The sequence below is a fragment of the Rissa tridactyla genome, chromosome 1, assembly GCF_028500815.1.
Source record: "Rissa tridactyla isolate bRisTri1 chromosome 1, bRisTri1.patW.cur.20221130, whole genome shotgun sequence".
In the NCBI taxonomy this organism is placed as follows: Eukaryota; Metazoa; Chordata; class Aves; order Charadriiformes; family Laridae; genus Rissa; species Rissa tridactyla.
Window position 1 is genome coordinate 219,444,195 of NC_071466.1, and position 26,693 is coordinate 219,470,887.

General features: G+C 44.7%; 1 protein-coding gene across 8 annotated transcripts in view; it reads right to left on the reverse strand.

Annotated features, from left to right (window-relative positions):
* Positions 1-22,019, reverse strand: part of GOLGB1 (golgin B1) — a 57,787-nt gene extending 35,768 nt beyond the window's left edge. For 3 of the 8 annotated variants that reach the window (XR_008463288.1, XR_008463291.1, XM_054181598.1), the window contains exons 1-8: positions 16,839-16,984; positions 14,676-14,772; positions 13,532-13,684; positions 12,593-12,769; positions 8,698-8,850; positions 6,108-6,230; positions 5,348-5,461; positions 1,881-2,292 (exon numbers count right to left, since the gene is read on the reverse strand). Coding sequence is in view for 6 of the 8 variants with exons in the window: in XM_054181598.1 (XP_054037573.1) it covers positions 1,881-2,292; positions 5,348-5,461; positions 6,108-6,230; positions 8,698-8,850; positions 12,593-12,769; positions 13,532-13,684; positions 14,676-14,765 (1,222 nt within the window). In the remaining 2 variants the exon portion in view is untranslated. Of the gene's footprint in view, positions 1-1,880; positions 2,293-5,347; positions 5,462-6,107; positions 6,231-8,697; positions 8,851-12,592; positions 12,770-13,531; positions 13,685-14,675; positions 14,773-16,838; positions 16,985-21,932 lie in introns of those variants that run through there. The other 5 variants (XM_054181557.1, XM_054181566.1, XM_054181582.1 and 2 more) reach the window with 5 other exon arrangements.
* Positions 22,020-26,693: the final 4,674 nt, after the last annotated feature.

A 26,693-nucleotide genomic window follows, 5' to 3' on the forward strand; every position in this document is an offset into this window, starting at 1 on the left:
TTTGAGCCAAGATCAATGTTATTAGTTCTAATACAAGTGTAGAGAGAAAATGGTACTGTTTGCTTTCCTTGGTTGTTTTACTTATAACGTCAGTAGAAACTCAGACTCTGGAGAATGTGGCACATCTAAGAAGAACTTATGTAAGTTGATGGAAAAAATCCAAGAAGTTATTAAAGTTAATTAAAAAATATATCTGGCTCAAGAAATCATAGAAACATAGAATCTGCAAGGTTGGAAAGGACCTTTGAGGTCATCGAGCCAAACCATACACACACAAAAAAACCCGCTACAATCTCTGCCACTAGAGCATGCCCTGAAGTGCCACATCTAGACGTTTCTTAAACACCTCTAGGGATGGTGACTCAGCCGCCTCCCTGGGCAGGCTGTTCCAGTGCCTGACCACCCTTTCAGTAGAGTAATTCTTCCTAATCTCTAATCTAAACCTCCCCTGCTGCAGCTTCAGCCCATTTCCTCTGGTCCTGTTGTTATTCCCCTGGGAGAAGAGGCCAACACCCACCTCTCTCCACCCTCCTTTCAGGTGGCTGTAGAGGGCAATGAGGTCTCCCCTCAGCCTCCTCTTCTCCAAGCTAAACATGCCCAGCTCCCTCGGCCTCTCCTCACATGCCCTGGTCTCCAGACCCCTCACCAGCCTGGTAGCTCTCCTCTGGACACGCTCCAGCACCTCAATGTCCCTCTTGTACAGAGGGGCCCAGAACTGAACACAGCACTCGAGGTGAGGCCTCACCAGTGCCGGGTACAGAGGCACCATCACTTCCCTGCTCCTGCTGGCCACGCTATTCCTGATACAAGCCAGAACGCTGTTGGCCTTCTTGGCCACCTGGGCACACTGCTGGCTCATGTTAAGCTGGCCATCCACCAGCACCCCCAGCTCCTTTTCTGCCGGGCAGCTTTCCAGCCACTCTGCCCCAAGCCTGTAGCATTGCTTGGGGTTGTTGTGACCGAAATGCAGGACCCGGCACTTGGCCTTATTAAACCTCCTACAGCTAGCCTTGGCCCATCGATCCATCCTGTCTAGGTCCCTCTGTAGAGCCTTCCTACCCTCCAGCAGATCAACACTCCCACCCAGTTTGGCATCATCTGCAACCTTACTGAGGGTGCACTCAATCCCCTCATCCAGATCATTGATAAAGATATTAAACAAAACCGGCCCCAAAACTGAGCCCTGAGGGACACCACTGGTGACCGGCCACCAAGAGGATTTCACACCATTAATCACAACTCTCTGGGCACGGCCATCCAGCCAGTTTTTAACCCAGCGAAGAGTACACTTGTCTATGCCGTGATTCGCCAGCTTCTCCAGGAGAATGCTGTGGGGGACGGTGTCAAAAGCCTTACCAAAGTCCAGATACACAACGTCCACAGCCTTCCCCGCGTCCAGAAGGCGGGGGACACGGTCATCGGAAGAGATCAGGTTGGTTAAGCAGGACCTCCCCTTCCTAAACCCATGCTGGCTGGCCCTGATCCCTTGGCTGCCCTGCCTGTGCCGTGAGAGCTCACTCAAGATGATCCTCTCTGTGATCTTTCCTGGTACCGAAGTCAGGCTGCCAGGCCTGTAATCCATAAACCTCAAAAGATTACAGGCTGCAATAGTACACAAGGAAAGGACCCTATATGCTGCCCTACTCTTATGCTCCTCCTTTTGCAACCGACTTTGGTCGCTGCCAAAGACAGAAAGGTGGAATCGCACTAGAGAGACCTTTAGTTCGATACATTACAACCACCCCTATGTTCTTATGCAATTAGGAACTGTTATATCAAGACTCTTATAAGCTATTATCAAAACAAAGTCAAACAGAAGGAAACCCAATGATCCTTAGGCTCTTGAGAACCTGCTTCACCAAACCGTTGTGCTTGCTCACCCTGTAGTTTCTGTATCGTAGCACTGTTTTCGGCAGATAACACCAACAGCCGGTCAACATCCTGTTTCAGCTGCTCATTTTCAGCTACAATGGCAGCATGGCTAGAGTGCAGCTCTTGCTCAGCCATCTTAAGGCAATTCATCTGCAGGTTCTTCTCTTCTATCTCCAGCCTTTGTTCCCGCTCCAGGTCTTTATGCTTCACCTCTAATTCAGCTTGTGCTCTTCTTGCCTCTTCCAGCTGTTCTGAGAGACACTGCAACTCCTCCTGCAAGCAATGGGAAGACTGCTTCCTCTCAGCTAGTTCCAGCTCCATCTTTTCTCTGAGATTCTGAGACTCTCGTCTCTCTGCATCTAGAACACCCCTCAGGGAGCTTAGATCCACTTCCATCTTCTGGCACTGATCTAGGAGTGTCTGTAACAGAATATGGAAATGGATTTAACTCTCAACTAGTTTAATACATTGCCAAAATAAAGTACCTGAATTGTGTCATAAAATTGCCATTAAAAATCCTTTTCAAATACTAAGTAGCACAAAGGAAGAAATAAATATGGCAGAAATCTCAATTTGTTAGAAAGAAACTGCCCTACTACTTACAAATTGCAAGAAAACAATTCTGGAAGAAACAAGAACTCTCAATTTTGGTAGAGAAAAGCTAAGTCTTAATTTAGAGCAGAGGAACATTGAGGAAAGACACAACAGAACAGTGGCCATGAGTTCTCTTCTAGAGGAAAGAAAGCTTCCCCAAAAGGGGAGGAAGGACTACAACAAAAGGGGAGGAACTCAGCAATTACAGAGTACAATTAAAAGCCAGAACAAGAGTGTGTACGTGAAAGGGGGTCAAAAATGCTCACGTAGGAAACTGGAGGTAACAGAGTGCTCCACACAGTGCCCACTGCTTTAAGAAAGATCCCAGAAAGCTAGTCGACACTGACAAGAGATTTGAGACAACCAAGGAATAGAAACCGACCCTACACTTGCCAGAATTCCTTTTGTCAAACTTCCTCCCCCTGGAGCTGGGGACAGTCAGCATAGCCAGGAGCTATGCTATACTGAGGAGCTCCCTTTACTTTATGGGTAGGAAGAGAAACTTCAGCCACATGGTCTCAAGTTTATGTCTACCAAGGTCTCCCTCTGACCACATAATATGCATGAGGGGAGTCAAAGCCACAGAGGAGTCATCAGGGGACTGCAACAACCATGCCATGAAGATATCCATTCCACCACTCCATGAAACACCCCGATGAGCAATGTGATCAGTAGAGAGTACAAGTCAGCTCACTGAAGCTCTTCACCTCTTCCTCGTAGTAAGAGGTCCCACCACTGTGCTTGGCTGGGACACACGGGAAAAGAAAACAGAGTGGTGTGTTAAGTGTGTAAAAGTTCCCAAAGTGAGGTTCAGCACTAGACTGGCTGGAGACTGTGCAGCCTACTAACATGAGACTGACACAGTGTAAGTCTGTTCTAAAGGGATGGAGAATTATTTTCAGAAGTTCAGATAATGGAAAAAAGTTTAAAAATACACTAATCCTATATCTGCAAACAAGCCTTTTAAGAGATTGCCGGTCAGTCTCACCTCTGTGCCCAGCAAGATCATGGAGCAGATCCTCCTAGAAACTCTGCTAAGGCACATGGAAAATAAAGAGGTCATCGGTGTCAGCCAACATGGCTTCACTAAGGGTAAATCATGCCTGACAAATTTGGCTGCCTTCTACAATGGCATTACAGCATTGGTGGATAAGGGAAGAGCAACTGACATATCTACCTGGACTCGTGCAAGGCATTTGACACTGTCCCATACCACATCCTTGTCTCTAAATTGAAGATACATGGATTTGATGGACAGATCACCCAGCAGATAAAGAATTGGCTGTACAGTCACACTCAAAGAGTTGCTGTCAACAGCTCTACATCCAAGTGGTGAGTAGTGATGAGTGGCGTTCCTCAGGGGTCACTGCTGGGGCTGGTACTATTTAACATCTTTGCTGGCAACATGGATGCTGGGATTGAGCGCACCCTCAGCAAGTTTGCCGACTGTTTGCCAAGCTGTGTGGAGCAGTTGACACGCTGGAGGGAAGGAACGCCGTCCCAAGGGACCCAGAGAAGCTTGAGAGGTGGGCCCATGCAAACCTTATGAAATTCAACAAGGCAAAGCACAAGGTCCTGCACCCGGGTCACGGCAATCCCAAGCACAAATACAGGCTGGGCAGAGAATGGATTGAGAGCAGCCCTGAGGAGAAAGACTTGGGGGTGTTGGTTGACTAAAAGCTCAACATGAGCCAGCAATGTGTGCTCACAGCCCAGAACGCCAATCGCATCCTGGGCTGAACCAAAAGAAGCATGGCCAGCAAGTCGAGAGAGGGGATTCCCCCTCTATACTCCGCTCTTGTGAGACCCCACCTGGAGTACTGTGTTCAGCTCTGGGGCCCTCAACATCAGGACATGGACCTGTTGGAGCAAGTCCAGAGGAGGCCACAAAGATGATCCGAGGGCTGGAACACCTGTCCTATGAAGACCGGCTTAAGAGAGCTGGGATTGTTCAGCCTAAAGAAGAGAAGGCTCCCGGGAGATCCTATAGCAGCCTTTCAGTACTTAAGGGGGCTTACAGAAAGATGGGGAGGGACTTTTTACAAGGGCATGCAGTGAAAGGACGAGGGGTAATGGATTCAAACTGGAAGAGGGTAAATTTAGACTAAATATCAGGAAGAAATTTTTCACTCTGAGGGTGTGAGCCCCTGGCCCAGGTTGCCCAGAGAAGCTGTGGCTGCCCCATCCCTGAAGGGGTTCAAGGCCAGGTTGGATGGGGCTTGGAGCAACCTCGGCTGGTGGGAGGTGTCCCTGCCCAGGGCAGGGGGGTGAACTAAATGACCTTTAAGGTCCCCTCCAACTCTAACCATTCTATGATTGCATACTAAACCCTGTCTCAAGGGGCACATCTATACATATTCATATATGCACAGACTTTATCTCATTCTCTTCATGCTCCAAAACGATTAAGAGCCAATACCACTCCAGAAGCTGTGTAATCGTATTATCAAGTTCTCAGCAAGACATACCAAAGAATATCTGCCTGTACTCTGATCTGGCCTGGATGCTGCAGTCCAGAAACATCGTAGCTAGAGCAGCACTTTATTCTTAGGCAAAGCATTGTGTATTTGATGGCTTTGAACATAACAGTCAGCAGCACGGAGCATGGATAGATTTTCTCCCTGTCCACTTGCTCAGAATCTGGGCCACTAGAGATGGCTGCTGCAGTGTCCTTGTCCCTGTTGTTTGGCTGGACCTACTATAACCAACGCATACAAACCTGCAGCTCTAAAACCTGACCCAAAGGACACCCCTGGCTGATTTCATGCTGTAAACCTGGTGCCAAAAATAAGCTAATCTGGTAACTTCTGAGTTACTGACAAAGGCCCCATCCACCACTTACACGTGAGAGTAAAGCAATAAGTAAAGCATGAAAAGGTACCTGGTTTTGTTGTTCAGCAGTACGTAATTCATGCTGCAGCAATTCTATCACCTGAGTTCGTCCTAGCAGAGCTGCTTCCTGCTCCTCTAGCTTTCTCTGAAATGTACGCAGGTTCTGTGAGAGAGTCAGTGCTATACCAGTATCTGTGAGGCTAACATAAGAAGGCTAGATTTCCTGGTTTCATCCAAACATCTAATTTTCATAACACAGCTACTTTAATAGCCTGAATAACTTCATTTTTGTTGATACTTACTCTGGAGCCCTGGTGCAGTAGGAAGAGCTCACTGTTGTTTTACATACAGGGAACTGGAGCACAATAATTTAATACTTCTTTTTAACTGTTCTTTCTTTTCAACTTAGGATAAAGTTCTTTACAATGAGGGTGGTGAAACACTGGAACAGGTTTCCCAGAGAGGTGGTGGAGGCCCCATCCCTGGAGATATTCAAGGCCAGGCTTGATGAGGCTCTGAGCAACCTGATCTAGTTGAAGATGTCCCTGCTTACTGCAGGGGGGTTGGACTAGATGGCCTTTAAAGGTCCCTTCCAACCCAACAGATTCTATGATTCAACTGATAGCAAATCAGCAAACTGAAGATAGGACTCAAAGTAGCATCCCAAAAAAACCCCAAACAACCAAATCATATCTCTTCTCACCCCTTCTGAGTTACTTTGATGACAACTGCTCTCTCAGGGTGTCTTCAGACTGGTAAAATTTCTTTTCCCGTCTCCTCCCATAATAAGATTATTACATCAAACATACCTGCTGCATCTCCGCTTCTAGATCTGACTGGGCCGCTATCTTGAACAGTTCAGCTTGGTGATGGTGAACCTGCTCTTCTAGGAGAGCTTCCTTCTCCTGAATCACTTCCTGCAGGGTGCTCATCTGAAAATATAAGCCACAAAAAAAAAAAAAAAAAAAGAAGGTTATGAGCTTGACAGACATGCAGGCTTGCTTTCAACACGCACCACCATATTATGTGTGTGATGAGGTCTTCAGCTTGATAATCCTCTATGTCACCCCGGTCAAATGGTATCTTTATGCTACCAATACATAAATATTAACTGATAATATTTCAGATCCCAGAAAGCAAACCCCATAGAATTTAATCTAAAAATATACAGAATGATAAAAGATATTATTACTATATAATTACAAGTTCATAAAACTTGTGGGGTTTTATTTGTATAGGATGCAGCCCAATTCACAGATCATAAGCTAAACCTGCAATTCAGAGTATTAATAAAAATCTTTCCATAAATAAATACCAGCTGTTACATTATGTGACAAAAAGCTCCTCTGCACATCCACTGTAGACAAAGAGAGGCAATGGAGCTGAAAGAATACTCTGCTCCAGCTTTCCAAAGCCCATCACAGAACAGCAATGGCAGGCAGGGAAGAGCCCAGATTCTGACCTGGACAAAGGGACATCCCGTCCAGGCCTTTCCAGGGCCTGTTGCCCCCCTCCTTAGAGGGCCAACAGTCCCATCGTCCAAGCGTGAAACCCATTAAGCTGACTAAATGGTGGAGCACCTTCTGCATAAAGGGTGGTTACTGCCTAGGGGCATAGGATATATTATGGGACACGGATGAGCAGCATTGTGGGATTGCAAAAGACTTACAGAATGTTTAGAGGAGGAATGAAAGGCAGGGAAATAGATCTACCTAGGTGATCTGGGGAGAAACAAAAACAAAAAACCAGACAGTAAGGGAATTTAAAGAGGCCAGCTGTGTAAACAGTGGCTGCTCAATATGCTTGTCTGTCCATGTCCTGCACCGATCAGCAGTCTGTCCTGTCTTCTTACCAAACACCATTTCTAATTCTGTCACTGCGGAAGAGGGCCTCTATTCAGTGTGCATTTGTGTGTGTATGGGGGGTCCAAGTGCTAGTAACTGGAATCAGACTGTGGGTCAAAGGGCTGTGTCCGCAGTACTAGCAACTGGAGAGATTAGAGCAACTGAACTTAAGTGCCCGCAACTGCAGTGGGACCACAGGTCAGAGGGCTTGTATGTACATGGTGCCAGAAACTGGAACAAGTGCGAGTATGCAAGCGAATGTATGACCATTAGCAAGCATCAAGCCGGACTAGGTGGCAAATAGATGAAGTAGCCTGGGTGCCAGGACAGAGGAAGAATGGTGCCCAAGGGTGAGACCAGAGGCAGACCTGGCTACTGGATGGACTAAGGGAGTTCTGGCCAGCTGACAGAGCATAGGGTCTTGGGGGTCTCTAAGGATGAGACCTGCTTTTGTGTATGTGTGAATCTCTCAGAAAACTGATTACTAGAGAGACCAGGGGAGTGCTGGTCAGGGTGCACATGTGTGTCTGTGTCTCTCCAAGGATAACAACGCTGGGGATTGGCTACTGAAGGGGGCAGGGGAGCCCTGGTCAGATGTGGTGCATGTGCATGCACACATGTGAACTAACGTGCACATTTTTCTAAAAGCAAGCCAGTACAGGGGGGATGGCTATTGGAGGGACCAGGGACGAACCAGTCATCCCTGTGCACACGTGTGTGTGAGCGATGGGTCTGTACCGGCAGCTGGAGTGGGGCCGTGGGCCCTGGGGCTTTGCATGTGCACATGGCATCAACCAGGGAGACCTGGATCCAGGGGACAGTTACTGGGCCAGCTGAGTGTCTAAGCACAGCTGATGGCGAGATCCACAGCATACATCTGTATATATTCTTACTATTCTCCCATCTCAGCTGCCACAGAGGCCAACAAGGTGAGGCTGTTGGCACTGTTTGTGTTCATGTGAGTGCTGTGTTGTGCTATCTATGCAGCTGGATATTGATATACATACACAGGAGCTGTAGATGCGCACCTGCTGGGAACACATCCTCAGCCATGCTACTGGCTGGACTGGGAGGGCATAGTGCTTTGGCCAGAGTACGGCTAAATTACTTTGGATTTAGCCGTACTCCCTAGGATCTAGGTATTTAGGATTTAGCCATACTCTCTAGCAGCAGCATGTCCTCAGGAACAACTGTCTCTCTTAAACTACCCAGTGACAAGGCACGTGGCAACGGTTCAAAGCTGCGCCAGAGGAGGTTCAGACTTGACATTAGGAAACATATTGTTACGAAGAGGGTGGTCACACACTGGAACAGGATTCCTAGAGAGGTGGTCAATGCCCCATGACTGTCAGCGTTTAAGAGGCATTTGGACAATGCCCTCAACAACATGCTTTAACTTTTGGTCAGCCCTGAATTGGTCAGGCAGTTAGACCAGGTGAACACTGGAAGTCCCTTCCAGCTGAACTACTCTATTCTATCATGCTAGTGTAAGTGGTGGGGTGGGAAATACAGACACACAAACAGACTAATGAATAGAAAAAAAAAATTTCTGTACCTGTGTTGCATACTTGATTTCAGCATCTTTCAGATTCACTTTTGCTAGAGCCAGCTGTTCCTTCAGATCCTGAACAGTCTCCTCTCGCTCCTTGAGCTGCTGTTTTAGTGCTTCGGCTTCCTCTCTATGCCCTTCACTTGTATTTTGGTTATTCTGACATTGCAAGGGAAAAGAAACAGAAGAAAGCAAACTGATCAGTATTACTGGTGAATTAAAAAAAAAAAATATTAAAAATTAGAATGCTACCGCACTTCTAACTCCTAACCAGAGGCTTATTTCTACTACATCCCTTCATTTCTTAACTTTACATTTTCTTTGTTTCTTTAAATGAAGTTGTCCTGCGCTAAGTAATTATTTTCCCTATTTCTGTGTAGATATGCACAAGATGTCTTAAATTGGGAAGTGTTAAATCACTCTGGAATGGCTAATTATCCATGGATGCTTACCATATGTTTTATTTAATAATATTATTTACCTTAGTTTATAATACATAATCTACGATATGACCACCTTGATTTGTGAGGCTTTTTAATTTCACAGATTTCTCTAATACCAGAAATTAAACATTTTTTAATTAGCAATAGAAGGATATTCTCTGCATGACAAAGGCGCAGACATTAAACATTCTAGATTACAGAAAATGCCCGTGGAAATCTCTTCAGACTAAAGGCATTTATAGCAATGAACCTGTTAGAAATAAGCAAAGGGAACATGCAAACAATCATCAGTTCCACTCCACTCTGAGGCATTAAACCCCTCTGTTCATGACCATGAAATTTAAACTCAGACATTTCACATAAAACGTGCCCTTGGGCTATGTCTACTCAGACATACTAGCACACTACACCTGCACTCCTTTTTTGCCTCTCAAAGACCATCTGTATGGCAGGATATTCTCTCATACCACAGCCGTATGCCTGCTTAACGCAGAGTCACATAACAGATTCAGCATGTGAACACCGTCACTGAGAAGCAGGAAAAACATCCTTCTATTGTTATCATCACAGCACTCCCAACTACTTCAAGCCCTTAGGGCTGGGGATTTTTGACTGAATATATACAAAATGTACCTCTCTCCTCTTCCTTGTTACAGGTATTGGATCAAAGATCACCAAGAACACATGGAGTGTACAGAGTATTTATGTCCTTTAAACCCATTCTGAAAAATTTATGAAGGCTTTTAGAAGGACTTACAAGTCAGTGTAATAAGAGTAAGTAAGAAGCTACTGTTCCTCAAAAGATGTGTCACCTACAGAGAAGGTCTTTGGAAGCAGGTAAAACAGACAAGGAAAGCTTTAATTGCTCTTAAACTCAGAAGTAGAACACGGGGAAAAACCAAAACAATGTAAGTGCAGGAAGCTTTAAGAAGCCAAGGATATATATCATTTATAAGGCTCAGGGAAAGCAGTTGCTAGGAGGGAAAGATGAATTACTTTGCTTACTTGGGATTAGCTTTTAGGATTGATGTTTAGTATCAGATTTGGATAAGCTTTTGAAGAAGTCCTTGCACCCTGGTCAGTAGGTGGAGTACCGCAATTAAGGACAGTAGCACAGCTACAAAGTTCCCAGAGCTCAAGCTTTCAAATGTCACGTTTTCCCAAAATGCATAAACTCTTATATCTGAACATAAACTTTTAAAGTGGATAAACACAAATTAAGATGAGCCTCAATTGTTCTGTATACAAATACCAACTACTTAATAGAAAGATATAAGCTGATACTTCTATTCTCCTGAAAATAAGACACTCTGTTAAAAGCCCAGAAAGTAATAGTACCAATTAGATATTTAAAATACAGCCTTCTCATGGGGCCCCTGTCATGGAGAGGAAAGAAAAGCCCTTTTCTGTATTTATCCCTCATGATTTCCAAAAGGAACCATGAATGTTCAATACCTCAGCACAACATGCAACTTTAACCTAAATTTTTCATCTTCAAATGCCAAGATATCTGCCTAGGAAATACCACCATTACTCAAGACAACATCTACTTGGGGAAATAATTCTAAATAAATAGAGGAATCTGTAGCTTCTCAGTAAGTCTAACCTTACAAGAAAGTATCTAGAAAGTGCTTTCTGGGTCAAACACATAATATTGCAGGTAACTGCCCTAACATGATTTCTCTTAAACAATGTTCTAACCCAAAACCAATAAGGCTCTGGTCCACATTGTTTCCACTGGAGACTCTATCAAGACCTCACTCCTCTAGTTAGAAGGTAATTTTTCTTAATGCCTAATTTCCACCCGTCAGTACTGTCCTTGCCCTTTAACAGTTTTCCCACTTTCTTGGTGCTTACCTTCCTCATACAACTGTAGAAAGAAATTATGTTTCCTCTCTGCCTTTGGTTGACTAAACAGACAAGCTACTTTGAGTGTCTAGTAAGAGCAGCTACTAATATATGACGGGAGAATGGAAAGTCTTCTGCTGCCCTCAGAATTTATCCTTCCTAATTCCAAGTGAACAGAATATGACAACACTCCACATGAAGCCTACTCTTAGTACAATAGTTGGAAGGATAACTGTTTGCCTTGTGCGAAAAAGAATAGGCCTCTTTTTAAAATCTACGTCACACTGATTAAACGATGACAACCTTTCCCTGATTTTGCCTTCAACTGATAAATTTGAATTTTGAAGCAAGAACACTCATTAGTCCACAACAGCAAGCCTACACAAAATAATGTAACAGCGCACAGGTGTATACACGCTACACAAGAGTAAACCAAAAAAGGTCTCAGCAGCAGGACAGCAATGTGAAGTGACATAGCTAAACAGCCTCTAGGGCATTCACTGTCCTCTGTAGCCGGGTGATTTTTTTCATGGCCTCGCAGTACACAGTGGCAGGACACCACAGGTGTTTGATCTTGCACTTACTAAATTTTGCTTTATTTTTCCATTATGTCAATCCTCAAGATCACTCAGTTCTTCCTATATGAAAATGAAATGCTGCTTTGCACTGAGAAAGATACTCAAAAACGTATTGTAAAGTGAATTACAGTATTAATTAGTATTACAATATTAATATTACAGTAAAGTGAATTACAGTATAATTCTATGATTTTATCATGCCATCAATCAAAAATAGTGAGCACAAGTCATGGAACCAATCTTTACTCCATTAGTCTCAGCTGACAGCTTTCACACTCACCATTTAATGCTTTCTATAATCTTTTTTTTTTTCCCCCTCAATGTTTCAAATAACCCTTATCTTCTCTGGTTTAACAAGCATCATCTGATGTCTTGCAATCTGTTTGGACTTCTATCACATTTCCCTTGGCTAGTATCAATAACTTTTAAAGAAAACTGTGGTCAGCAGAACAATTTTAAGTTTTTAAAAATTACCAGCTCCGATGGGAGCTTCTAGCTAGTAGCTAATAGCTTCTTCAATATCTTGGTGCAGGACACTTTCCCCTCATTTTTTACCTATCTTGACACAATTGTCTTGCCAACCACAAGACTTTGTGGTGGCACAGGGAGTTATATGGCTGGAATTTTTTTTTTTTTTTTAAAGCACATTTAAGTTACTGTCTTTCAATTTCAATGACCTCCTTACCTCATTGTTCTTGTATTTCAGCCAACCGTCCCTCTCCTTTGCTGTACTCACATGACAGATAACATTTTGAAACTTACAGCTCAGATAGAGATTTCTGCAGGAAAGAACTTAGCTACAACAGATTACCAAAGGTACACAAAGTGAAACTGGCCCATACCCTTAAGAAGATCAAGTTGTGCACTCCAAGGGCATCTGCAGCACAAGGAAGCTGGACAGACCGGCTTCCTACAGCACAGACATCCTTACTGGAACTATGAACAATCTGCTAACAAAAGAGATAGGACCTGCTAGCTCACTGGGACCTAAAATGTAGTGTGGCACCTGATGATCAGTAGAAGCTAACACACCTTAAGTAGCCCTATTCTCCCAACCTTGGGATATACTTGCTCTTCTGATACGGTCTGTGCAGGCAATGGTGATCCTTTCTCTGTCAGCTCCTCAATGCGTTTGTTCAGAGAGGCCAGTTTGGCTTTGGCCTGAAGTTTAAGCTTCATCAGTTTAGCGTCTGCAGCCTCTCGCTCTTCCTGTAAAAAGATACAAACTGAGTGCAGTTAAAATTCTAGTGCTATCACCCTGAAAGCACCACTTGGAAAAGTTAGATAATTTGTCTGCTGTTCTTTGCCCAAACCTGCCGTCCCAGTAACAGTGCTCATTTAAACACATCCAGGAAACAAATTTGCTCTGAAACACTATACACAGCAAAATAGTTAGCTTCTGCTCTAGTACTTTCTCTTCAAGGGGCAGATCGCTCAAGGGACTTCTACTAGCAGTTAATGCAAACTCAGTTTGCCGTCCTCTGTTATATGCAGTCCCTCAACACTGTCTCAAGTAACTGCACTTTCTCTCATGTCCTGCCTCAGGGTAAGCAATATGTATCTTTGCTTACATGCCATAAAACCACTGGAATGCCGAGTGACTGCAGCACAGCCTACTCTGCCTCAAACACTCTGAAATGGGGAAAGAAAAACCTCACACAAAAGATACCAGTGTTTATTAGAGCCACCAGGAATCTGCACGGGCCTCGAGGAGCTCCGAGACAAAATGCTACATAACTTGGACATAACTTATCTATTCTAGAAGGAATTACCCCTAAGCAAAATGAACAGAAGCTATCCTACTTCTCTTGGGTTAGGGTCCATTCTTTGGACTCCAACAGTTCTCTGGAATTGATGCATTTAGTAGTGCAGGTGTCCCAAATGTTCAAAAGTAACCAGAGACCGTCTTGCCCAGAAAGCTGAAGCAGCATTTTACTCTTGTTCCTAGGTCCCTGGTAAAAGAAATGATACCTTGAGTACAGTTTCTTTTTGCTGGAGTAGGGCATCCTTTTCTCGGATCAAATCCTTCAGCTGAACAACTAGTTTTTCCGCTTGGGCTAGGCGCTCCAATAGGTCCTCAGGTGCCTCCTCCATGCTTTCTGCTTCTGGCTCTAAAGCTTGTACCTGAAACAGTGAAATGAGTGCTCTGGAGGAAAAAAGTCTAAACAGACTGCAGCCTAGCATCCAAATGATATATTCAGCTCCACTCCTAAATGCCTACTTAAAGTAGGCATAAAATGCCTACTCCTAAACAGCTACTTAAAGGGTGGGTGTCAGGAGGATGGGGCCAGGCTCTTGTCAGTGGTGCCCAGTGACAGGACAAGAGGTAATGGGCACAAACTTGAGCATAGGAAGTTCCACCTAAACATGAGGAGGAACTTCTTTACTTTGAGGATGGCAGAGCACTGGAACAGGCTGCCCAGAGAGGTGGTGGAGTCTCCAACTCCGGAGACATTCAAAACCTGCCTGGACACGTTCCTGTGCCACCTGCTCTGGGTGACCCTGCTCTGGCAGGGGGGTTGGACTAGATGATCTCCAGAGGTCCCTTCCAACCCTATGATTCTATGCTGCACTCTGTTCCTTGCAAGCATTTCATGTAGCCTATAGAACTATATACAATTAGCTGAAACCAGGAGTAAAGCTCAGGATACCCAAGAGACAATACACAAAAAAAGAGCACCTTTGCTGAACACAACACCAGCAAATCTGAAATAAGTGGCACTGGAGAGACTCTACCGCTCAAACACTACCCAGTGTCTCAAGTACCAGAGGGCAACATAGAGATCAAGCCTTCCACTGTCACCCAATCATCCAGAGCTCCCCTTTCTGATACACAGAATCATTAGTACTCTTAAAAAGTCTTTCTTCACCCTAGTTCTAGTTTGTTTTCTAGGATCACCTCAAGATGTTCAAACTAAGGAGATATGGTCTGCCCCACAAAAGTGCTGACTTAAGAGATCAGGAATATAGGAGAAGCAGAGTGGAATGACAGCTCAGTCTAGTGCTCAGTAATGAAGAAGCAGGAAACGGTTCTCACTGCCATCAAATGATTTACACTCCTCAAACTAACTCTCAATGAGATCTGAAAGGCTTTAGATCTAAAAACTGTACTTACAGCAATAGAGGGATCAGTAACTGCATCTCCATCATCACCTGACAGCTCTTGCAAAACAGTACTTGCTAAACCTGACAAACGGCTCAGCATCTTCAGCCTGAAACAAAACAAAGAGTCAGAATACAGTTACAGAGTCAAAATTACTAAGAAGAATAAGCATCCCTTCATTCTTATCTCTAACGTTATAGAGGAGACAAGGCTTAAAGGGAATACATCTCCTGTGCCAAGAGAGAAAAGCCAAAGTAAAACCTCAGGAATAAAGAAATTATCATGTTAACAAAAGCAGACAGACTCTCAGAACATAAAAGAGGATGTGCTGTTAAGACACATGAAGATACCTTCATCGCTCTACAAGTACGATTGAAAAATACATTTTTACACCAGATTTCGAGTCACTCATAGTTCATTCTTGACCCTTCTTAATGACATTACAGAGCCATGATCTGTTCAGTTTACTCGAATGAAGAATAAGTGATTCTTCAATGAAGTCACTTATTTACAGGCCAAACACAGCCTGTAAATACATAAAAGAAGCTTTCAGTTAATAAGTAGTGGGAACAGTGAACTCAGCCCTGATGTTTGCCAAGTAGATGCCAGAGTGTCACATTAAAGAGATGATGAGACCTCTGCATGTCACATATGTGACATGAGAGGACCTTGACATAAGGAAATAGTCTGGAGAGGGCATATATTGCCTGGCTGCTACTTAGCATACCTTCTTTCCTTTCCTTGAAATTCAGGAGTGAAAATGATCCAGCAAGTGGAGGTGAAGAACAAGAAAAATACAGCAGTATGTGTCAGAAATGCATAATTTGCCATTCTGAGGAGAGTGGCAGATTAAGTCCTCCATTATTAACCCAGACAATGGGATGCAATCCACCCCAATGAGTCCACCAAATTCGAATGAGCAGTTGATAAGCCAAAGTATAGAGCTGCCAACCAGAGGGATCTCAACAGGCTAGAAAAACAGACTGACAGAAAGATCATGAAGTTCAGAAAAGGCAAATACAGAGTCCTACACCTGGGATGGAACAAACATATGCAGCAGTACAGGTTGGGGACCAACTGGCTGTAAAACTGTGTTTCAGAAGACAACCTAGGGATTCTGGTGGATAAGCTCAACATGAGGCAGCAGCGTGCTCTCACAGCAGAGGTCAACTACATACTGAATTGTATTGGTAAGACCGCAGCCAGCAGGTTGAGGGAAGCAATTGTTCCTTTCTATTCAGCACTTGTCATTCTACATTTGAAGTACAGCGTCCACCTTCAAGCTCCCTGATACACAAAAATGACAGGGACAAACCGAAGCAAGTACAGCGGAAAGCTCCCAGGATGACTGAGGGTTGGATTACAAACCACACGGAGAGGCTAAGAATGCTTAGCTTGTTCAGCCTTGAAACAACAGGTAAGGAATGGGATACAATTGCTGTCTTTCCTATAATTGCCTATTAGGAACCTAAAGACAGAGACAGACACTTCTTACGAGATGCACAGCAGATGGACATGAGGCAGTGGACACAAGTTGCAGCACAAGAAATTTCAATCAGAAAAACACATATACACAGGGAAAATGATAAAAAAAATACCAGAACAGGCTCACAGAAACCTGATCTACCTTTGAAGTTAGCCATACTAAGGGCAGAGGGTTTGACCAAATGAACTCCCAAGGTCCCTTAAGACCTAAATCATTCTAGTACTCCGTGAAAAAACGTCACACGTGACACTTAACATATCTCTTAACAGAAAAGCTGTAGATCTGTCCCAACTGTAAGTCCATGCCTGTAAATGGCAAAATAATTTGTACAAATATAAAAGAAGCTCCAGTAGCGCAAAGCGAAGCTAGGCAAACTCACAGTAGTTTACATTACAATAATTATCTCCATCAAATGGAATCTTTTAATATGACAAGATGGCTCCCTTTATCTAGAAGTAGGCTTCTAATCTGGCTACAATGACCCACTCATTCTTGACCTCCATCTTAGTAAGCAAATCTTTGCTCTTAGATTGACACTTAAAGTGTGGAAATATTGACAATGGAGAGAACAGTAGTGCATTATTCTTCTGTAGCAGTCACACTTTCTAACCATCTGATTTTGCAGATGTAGAAAATGTCACAATGCACATTAGAGCACCAATAGCAGAAAAGGGCATGTGAACACCAACCTTTTTTATGCACCAAGTAGCTCATAGCTCTGCTTTTTCAGTACTAAAGAGGTTTCCAAGGCAGAGCGGTCATACACAGGTCCTTCACGCCATTCTTTTTTATCTCTTGCGTTCTTGGGTACTGACAGGTTGCATGAACCAAGACTCTTGAGAGAGAAAAAAAAAAAAAAAAAAAGAGGTGCGGAATAATTACTAAATTGTCTAAAAATACAAAAGTACAGCATTGTTCACACATTAAGGAAAAGTATAAAATCAAGAGGCTTCTGAGGTAGAAAACAGCTGCAGCTGGCATGAAGAATACAACATCTGCGGCTCCCTGATAAGGATGCTTGTGAATCTACATGAGGTATAGGGTGGGATGCAATTATTCCGCGGCTTTACCTTATGATGTATAGCAGATATAGGAATGAGATGATACCATGAAACAGATAAACTGCCAATTAGCTGCCTGCTCAATACTCAGAGCCAACATTTTGTCAAATTTTGATGAAATGCTGTCCTTTGTGCTAATTTTGCTCATTATAATGTCATTATAATACCAAAACACACCTCCATCCCGAAGGCTACCCGCCTCCAAGGTGCGAGCACTCCTTCTTGAGCCTGCGCCCTGAATTTCTCATAAACTATACCTTTAATTATGAAGCAAGAGAATTTTACACCAATCATAGTAAAAGTATGTATGACTAAAGTCACTCAAACTCCACCTTGAAGATAACAAATAGTATAAAAATAGCCTGAGAGACGGCGGGATACCCAGGGAAGACACCATCGCAAAGAACTCCATCACTGACTTCTGGGATCAGTCGACGGGCTGAGCCTCTCTTCCCCCCCATAGGGATGCCTTTGGGTAAGACTTAGATTATACCGAGTGCTTTCTCGGGAAAGTTAGAAATTTCTCTAGAGAATCTCTTTCCTACATTTATAGCCAGGCTGTATCGTTTATAACTTTGTCGCAGGTTTTGTATATGTAACAATACTTTCATTTGCACATGCTTTGCAGACAGCGTATTTATCACCAGCAATCCTAAGAACCTACATATCTGTTGTTTAAATAAACTGTGCTGTTTAAGTAGCTAGTTGTTTCGGTTTCTCACTGAATGTGACCAAAGGCTCGAGAGTGGCCGTGCCAGTTCACGAGCACGACTAGACTGAAGGTGCAGTCCACTATCAGTGTATCCAAATCGTAATAGTTTAATACATATTAAACGCGATTGGACTGATAGTGCTGAATTGTGCATCGCTCATAATTTAAACCTAGCCACAGCTAGCCTCCCACCTCAGTGAGGAGTGTTAGAATGCATAGGGGTTTATTTTCTGCCAAAACTGCTTTGCCCCTTTCATTCAACGAGAGGAAAAGAATTTATGCAGCAGTAAATAAGCCCATTCTTCATCCTACACAGTACACTTTGGGATTATTACAGTCAGTCATTTGCAATAAGCATAAAAAGTGAAAATTCTTCCCCATTCAGGAAACTTAATTTCTCCTGTTCTTGCAGAGACATGCCTCTGTTTCTTATGCTGTATGGCATGAGCTTAGTCTCTTCAGCCTACAGAAGAAAACGCTCAAGAAGCAGTTAGTGAATCAAAAAGACATGAGGCAAGAAGCCAGGCCTCAGACAGTCTCTTGCAAAGAGTTCTAGAGGATCAATCTACTCAAGCAGCATAATGTCAGAGAGCCAGGACTGTCCACATTCTGTATCAATACAATAGCCAGTAAAAAAAGTACTGCTGCTTTGCTTATGTCTCAGCTGGCCCTGAGTGAGAATAAGGCATGGTATTCCAGAATAATATAGTTTTCCTGTTCCTACTAGAGAAACTTCTTCTGTCAACACCAACTATTCACCAAGCTGGTAATATAAAAGACTCATTTAAAGACCTGGAATCCCTGGTTCATTACAAAAATAATAAAGAATTTATAGTTCTGTAAACCACCATCGCCAGAACACCCTAATAAGGAACGGAGCCTGCTGTCTTGGCAATGGTAAAAGCACATTTTAGAAAACAGTCATCCAAATGCAAAAGTGCCTCTTTCAGACTGTTAATAATATTTGAAGAGAATGCATTTGATCTTCCTATTGAGCATTAGGCTACAGGTTCTTAAAGTCACAAATGCACAATATGTGGTTGATATGTGACATGAGGTAACATAAGATAACATGACTTAGGACTGATAGAACCAATAGATGAATTGTTAGAAGTGGTATTAGAAAAATGGAAAAAAGCAGAATCTAGGCATCTGCAGACATCCATTGTAATCAGAAATACATATGGGGCTCAGCACATATCTGCATGCTACAGGTATTAAAATTTCAAGCATGCGTACATGGAACATGTTGAGAAGTCAGTGATTCCCTGGCCTTCGTCCAGGCTAGCTACATTAACTTGATACTGAACTCAAGATAATATGCCTTGCTGGGCTTGGCTTACAGTTGGGTCCTCAAAATGCAAACAGAGGAACTGAGGCCTGTCTGCAACTATTTGCCCAGGCATGGACTTTAGTAACCTGAACTCAAGTCTTATAGATTCACATCTTTTGAACTCACCTTTACATTGTATTCTCAGGTGAGCTGAATATGGCAAGGGATGTGAAGGGGAATGAAAAGTGATTCTACAATTATATAAACAGCAAAAGGAAGCCCAGGGAAAACATGGACCCGCTGCTAAATGTGGCAGGGACCCTGACCACAGAAAAGGCTGAAGTACTCACTGTCTTCTTTCCCCCAACATTTAGTGGCAAGACCAGGCTTCAGGAATCCCAGTCCACTGACACCGAATGGAAAGTCTGGAGCAAAGAAGACTTACCTTATGTGGAAGAGAACCAAGCTAGGGAGCACAAACTGGTCATACACAAGTCCACGGGGCCTGACAGGATGCACCCAGAAGCTGGCTGATATCACTGCAGAGTGCACCCTCAGCAACTTTGCAGCAGACACAGAACTGAAAGGGGTGGCTGATACCCCACAAAGGGGTGTGCTGCCATCCAGCGGGACCTGGGCAGGCTGGGGAAATGGGCCAAGGGGAACCTCATGAAGTTCAACAAAGGGAAATGCAAACTCCTGCACCTGGGGAAGTATAACCCCATGCACCAGTACGTGCTGGAGGCAGACAAGCTGGAAAGCAGCTCTGCAGAGAAGGACCTGGGGATCGTGGTGGACAAGCAGCTGACCATAAGCCATCCATGCACCCTCATGGCAAAGGCCAGCATCATCCTGGGCTGCATTAGGAGCAATGCCAGGAGGAAGGTGATCCTTCCTCTCTACTCAGCACCGGTGAGACCACATCTGGAGTACTGTGTCTAGTTCTGGTCTCACCCGAACAAGAGAGACGGGAACGTGCTGGAGCAAATTCAATGAAGGACAACAAACAGTTGTCTCAGGAAGGATCTTATCACAGAACGGGTGAGGTTAGACCGGGTCATCTGGTCCGACCTCCCTGCTCAAACAGGACCACGTAGAGATAGCTGCCAAGGACCATATCCAGACAGCTTTTGAATATCTCCAAAGACGGAGGCTCCACAACCTCCCTGGGCAACCTGTGCCACTACTCAGTAACCCACACAGTAAAAAAAGTGCTTCCTGATGTTCAGTGGGAACGTCCTGTGTTTCAGTTTGTGCTTGTTGCCTCTCCTCCTGTCACTGGACACCACTGTAAAGAGCCTGGCTCAGTCTTCTTCAAACTCTCCCTGAGAATAAATCCAGGAACAAGCACACTGTAGCTTTAAATACTGTCTCCAAGCCAACAGTTCACACATGAGGTGGTAGCTGTCTTATGCATTAGCCTGAAGGACTTGTGGCAGGAACACCCTGCTGCTTGCACTTTTTATTTACTTCTGAGCTTATAGCAGGAAAGCATTATACAATGTTGGCCAATCTCCTCATAAACAAAAGTAGACAAACACAAAAGGACAGAGGTTATTCTGTGTTTCACTGCCTCACCCAAATAAAGCAAACAGTACAACTCTCAGAGACAAGACTATTGTTCTTCCAGAGTCATACTAACTTTGGTAGAGATTTCCATTTTTGTAATTCATAGCAGAATACAAAAGACCTGCACTATGTTCAAATGTAAGCCAGTACCATTTGTGTTCTGGTTGTAGTTGAAAACAATGTTTTGCTCAGCATTCCTATGACTAATGAACTTTTGCTCATAAGACTTCACTTTGAACACTGGGACTACCAGCAGTATTCCAGAAGACGCTCCTTTACTCTGAGTTATACTTCCCTTACTGATCCAAACAGCCTAAGCCCATTACTAGTCATAGAGCGGTCTGCATACAAGCAATAATCAATGCATAAATCCACATATTTCTATCTCTAGGTATCAGCCATAGGAAAGAAAGACTTGACAGTGTTTTTCTCTAGCTTATTCTATTACACATTTATTACACTAAATTAAGTTTAATTCTTTGCATTTCACCTTCTTTTGAACGCAAAGAGGCATTAAAGGCCCTGCTGCTGTACACGAGCCCTGGATCCAATCTCTCACGCTGTGCAGAGGGGCTCTGAAAGGGACAAGGACGGAAAGAGAGCAACAGATCTCAACCGTTGCTGTCACCCACAATCCCAAGCCTCGGGAGCTGGCAACAACCTTCCACCAAGGGAAGGGAAAGCCAGCACCGGCACAGCTGCAGGAGCGCTTGGTTGCCCTGCCAGTCCCGCAGATTTACCGACGAGAGCCTCCCCAATGCAAGGCCTGCGGTGGGCCTCGCAAGGCAGAAACCTTCCGAGGTCGGGCTCCGCTGCCCGTCACGCCTGGGCACCGCGGGCAGGCCGCCGGCGACAGGCGGCACGGGGGCACCGCAGGCACCGCCGAGCCGGGGCCAAGCCGGACCACGGAGCCCGGCAGAGGGATGGCCGCCACCGGCCCAGCCCGTCCCGCTGTTCCTCACCACCCTGTACCCCGAGAAGCTGCGAACCCACCCCAGTTCCCTGGGCCCGGCAGGGCCGCTCCCCGTAGGGCTGGCAGCAGCGTCCCGGCTCTGCACGGTGGAGACAGCCCGGTCCGCGACCACCGCCGAGAGCCGAGCAACAGCTCCGACTCCACAGACCGCACACGGCAGAAGGACAGCACCGAGAGGGACAGGGAGACACCAACCTACCACCAAACCCGCCACGCTCCGCCGCTGTAAAACCCGTCCCACCCCAGCCACCTCAGCACCGGAACACGCCGCGGAGACTTCCGCCGCCAGCGCGGCCCCGCCTTCCCGCAGGAGAACAGCCAATCAACTGCTGAAACACGAGGATAGACGTGATCATCAACGAATTGCGACGAAGCAGCCGCCTCGGCGCCATAGCTATCCTGCAACATGGCACAAAATCACCAATCCCGAGCAGGACTTGGGGACTCGCTCAATAACAAGGAAGCGACCAATCAGCTGCGGCTTCCTGAGGCGCCGTCAGGGGTGTGGCGGGGCGGTGTGACCGGCGCGCGCTCGGTGCCGCAGGGCCGGGCCGGGCCGGGCCGGGCCGAGGGCGCTGCGGGGTCGCGGCGGGGTCGGGTTGAAGGGACCTCTAAGGGTCAACTAGTCCGACCCCCGCCATGGGCACCTCCCACTAGACCAGGTTGTCGGAGCTCCGTCCAGCCTGGCCTCGAACACCCCCGGGGATGTCCAATCTAAACCTGCCCTCTTTCAGTTTAAAACTCTGGCTTCTTGTTGTGTCACTCCAGGCCTCAGTAAAGTCTTTCTCCATCTTTCTTCTAAGACCACTTTATATATTGAAAGGCTGCAATAAGGTGTCCCCAGAGCTGCCTCCTCTGGGCTAGTTGTTTAGCCCAGCTCCCGCAGCCTCTCTTCACAGGGGGTGTTCCAACACTCTGCCTATCTCCATGGCCTCCTCTCGACCCACCCCAACAGGTCTGAGTCTCTCTTGTGCTGGGGGTCCCAGAGCTGGATGCAGTGCTCTGGGTGGGGTCTCCCCAGAGTGGAACAGAGGGGCACAATCACCTACCTTGCCCCGCTGCTCACACTTCTTTTGACGTGGGTGGCTTTCTGGGCTGCAGCTGCATACTGCTGTCTCCTGTCCAATTTTTCGTTTCCTAGCGTCCCTGAGTCATTCTCAGGCCTTCCCCCTGTCCGTTTGCTCCCTGGTCTGTGCTGATACTGGGGATTGCCCCAGCCCAGCTGCAGGACCGTGCACTTGGCTTTTTTACACTTCATGAAGTTGACAAAGACTTCATGAAGTCCAAGCAGTGCAATCGCCATTCAAGTGCACTCCTGTTCCTGCTTCTGATGTGACAATGTAATCCTGTCATAGGGTATTAATAGCCATAGGCTCTGCACCGACTTCACAAGGCCTAAGGCTTGCCAGGCCTGCTCTGAATTTGTCATGACCTGCCTGCAGCTTTGTTTCATTTGGTTTAGCTGTGAGAGCAATTTCTCTAATTATCAGGTGTCTATGTCTAATTTATTTTGCTTCTTTATCCTTGTATGGTACAACCATGGTTTTATATAGGTAGTTGTCGTGGTTTTGGCCAAATTGGCCAATGGCCGGTGACAAATGCTCTCCCCCAGCTCTTGCTCCAAGGAGAGTAGGAGGAGAGATAAAGAGATTTACGAGTTTAGAAGAAACTACACTACTTTAATGAAATATTAATAATAACATAAAAAGGGAAATAATACAATAGATACAGTATAAACAAAGCCGTATTAAGCTCCCAGGATGACGTCACCATCAGGCACTGGGGGAGTCCCAGACTGGTCTCAGCGACGGGTGGGAACTGGATTCCAGAGCTGGAGTCAGGAATGCACGGGTAGGGATCAAAGGCAAACAAAGAGAGTCCTCCTCTTTCGCTGGCCATCAAAGAAGGAGGCTGACCCTTTGATCCCTCAGCTTTTACACTGAGCGTGGGGCAGATGGGATGGAATACCTGTGTGGGTTGATTTTGGGTCACCTGTCCCGTCCGCCCTCCCTGCAGGTGTGACCCCTCTGCGCTTCTCCGCTTGCGACCCTCCAACGGGGCAAATAATGAAATTAGCTGAGCTTGGCTGTTACAGCAGTAAGTACAAGCAAGAGCCTCTCTACACACCATGCCTTGGCATGAACTATAAACATTGGTCTTACCACACCACTCTGAGAACAAATGGTTTTCTGCACAATATGCTGTTAATTTCAGAGAGTTAGAAGAGGCCTAGCTGAGAAATAAAATTACTGAAGAGAGAGTTGGTTCTGTTTACCTCAAAACAGGACAGTAGTATTAGCAAGCAGTTATTCTAGGTAAAATGAGGTATTTAAAATGCTAATACAATGATGTAGAACAGAGAAATACAGGCCTGGTAAAACAGCTGAGGTCTTGAGAAGTGGAGGTGCAGGATTTGGTGTAGAGAACAGACATGGGACAATAAGAGATGGGGCACGGGCTTTGTGCTGGAGACCCCATGGCTATAAACAACTAACTAATGATTAGTTAAAAAAAATGCAGACCCAGAGCTGGACAAAACTGGGTTTAGGGGTAACAAAGTAAATGTATCTAAGATATGTATGGGGCACCATAAAGAGTAAATGCAAATATAAACGTAAAAAGAAAAAAGTGTAAATTTATATTAGCAAACATATATACATGAGCAAAAGTGGAAGGAAAGAGAAGAAAGGGGAGAAAAAAAGAAAAAAGAAAGGATTAAATCATTAACAAGAACATCACATTCCTCCCAGTTCAGGAGTCTAGATGCTGACAACTTGCCATGACACACACACGCCCCAAACATCAGTGAAGCACAGATCTTAATATCCAGAGGAGCAGCAGTCAGGTGAGTGTGACACCAGAAAAGGCATATGAACTAAGTGTGTGTGTGTTGCAATTTTAAATGTATTATTGCTATCAGTGCGACTTTTTTCCTGTATATAAGTACTTGACCTACATTATTTTTCTTTGCTTTTCTGTAATTAGATCTAAACTAATCATGAATCTTGAACTAGACTGTTAAAATTTCTATTATACTAATAATAAATTCTTGACTTTACATATATATGTAAAGCACCTCTCCTATGACGACAGGCTGAGAGAGTTGGGGTTGTTCAGCCTGGAGAAGAGAAGGCTCCAGGGAGACCTTCCAGGCCCTACCAGTCCCTAAAGGGGCTCCAGGAAAGCTGGGGAAGGACTCTGGATCAGGGAGGGGAGCCATGGGACGAGGGGGAAGGGTTTTACAGTGAAAGAGGGGAGATTTAGATGAGATATTGGGAAGAAATCCTTTGCTGTGAGGGGGGTGAGCCCCTGGGCCAGGTTGCCCAGAGAAGCTGTGGCTGCCCCATCCCTGGAGGGGTTCAAGGCCAGGTTGGACGGGGCTTGGAGCAACCTGGGCTGGTGGGAGGTGCCCCTGCCCAGGGCAGGGGGGTTGGAAGCAGATGATCTTTAAGGTCCCTTCCAACCCAAACCATTCTATGATCTATAATTCTATATGTAAGGTATACTTCCTCTTTGTCCATAAACAAGATTTTAAAAGTAACACTGAGTTATTAATTTAAGAATGTTTAGTAATGGTGTCTAACAGAGACAGAAATCCTCCATCTCCTTTACATACTGTCCTTCTTAAATGGATTAATGCTGATAATTTTCAAGGCTCAGTTCCACTAGTATCTCACTACATTTCAGTAACACAAACAATTTTTTGATGGTCTTAATAATGATTATCTGCAACTTCAATATAAGTAGCTGAAACATTTGTGATACATAGTCTTATTGCACTGATCTAATACGCTCTTGAGAAAGTGAATTTGAGGTGGTACTACTTACATTGTTATATGACGCTAGCCACAAAAGATAAGTACATGGACCGTTTAGCACTGTTCATTGTTTCAGGATCTAAAATTGCTTCTCTTTGTTTTACTATAAAATGTTTATGGGTGTGGATTTTATTTTTTTTTGTAAATTATGCTACAAAAGAAAGCTATTACTGTGTTTTAGTAGATACAGACTTGTGAGGATAAAACGTTGGAATGACAGCCGTTCCTAAGTACACATTTGCCTCTGATTCATCTGTGCTGCTGTTAGGAGTTGCCAGATCTGATGGCCTGACAGAGGTGAGGCTGCTACAGCTCCATGCCCCCGGGCCCAACTGGTTGCAAAACTGAGAATGTATTCTTAGTAGGCACACACACAAACACATGTATACAATACATATATACATATGTGCCCAGCCAGCAACACAGACAGAAACACTTACACAAACACAAAGAGCACCAATGGATGCATCCTTCTTTTTGCACCTTCCTTTTTATGCAGATGAGCCTTTTATGGGTTGATTGCAGTTCTGTAGTAGTTCTGGGATTAGCCAGGTCAGAGGATTGTTTGGGTGCCCCCACCTGCCATTGTTCTTATGTGCCCCTTTGTGTATATAGAGATGAGATTTTTTCCACATAGCCTAACATTTATGATGGGCTACTTCTGTAACACTTTCTGGTCCTATACACTAAGTAATTCAACATTTCTATTTGAGAAAACATACTCTCCAATCCTACTTCACCTCAAATCCCACATCTTGTAGCCTTTTCCTCTTATCTTCATGTATAAATATATCAAGATTAAAAATAGGGTAGTCTACCAAACCAGTATAGCTCCTGATGTCAGTGTCTGATTAACCTTCTCACCCTCTCTGATTTGGCTCCTGAAATAGCAGTGATTTGCTAGATTATTTTGCACTTCCTTTCCATTCTAAGAAGACTGTTCGTACCATTGAAACTTTCAGGTTTGTAAATCAGCCTCTAAGCAGATTAATATTTATAATTGGCTCATGGAAAGTTAGAGCCCTCACTTAACTGACAACTAACGTCAAGCGTGACAGAAGCAGACAGGCAGTCCTGTGAGAGCAGCAGGAGGAAAAGGATTGTTTCTGTAGCATCCTTTTTCTGACCACACATACGC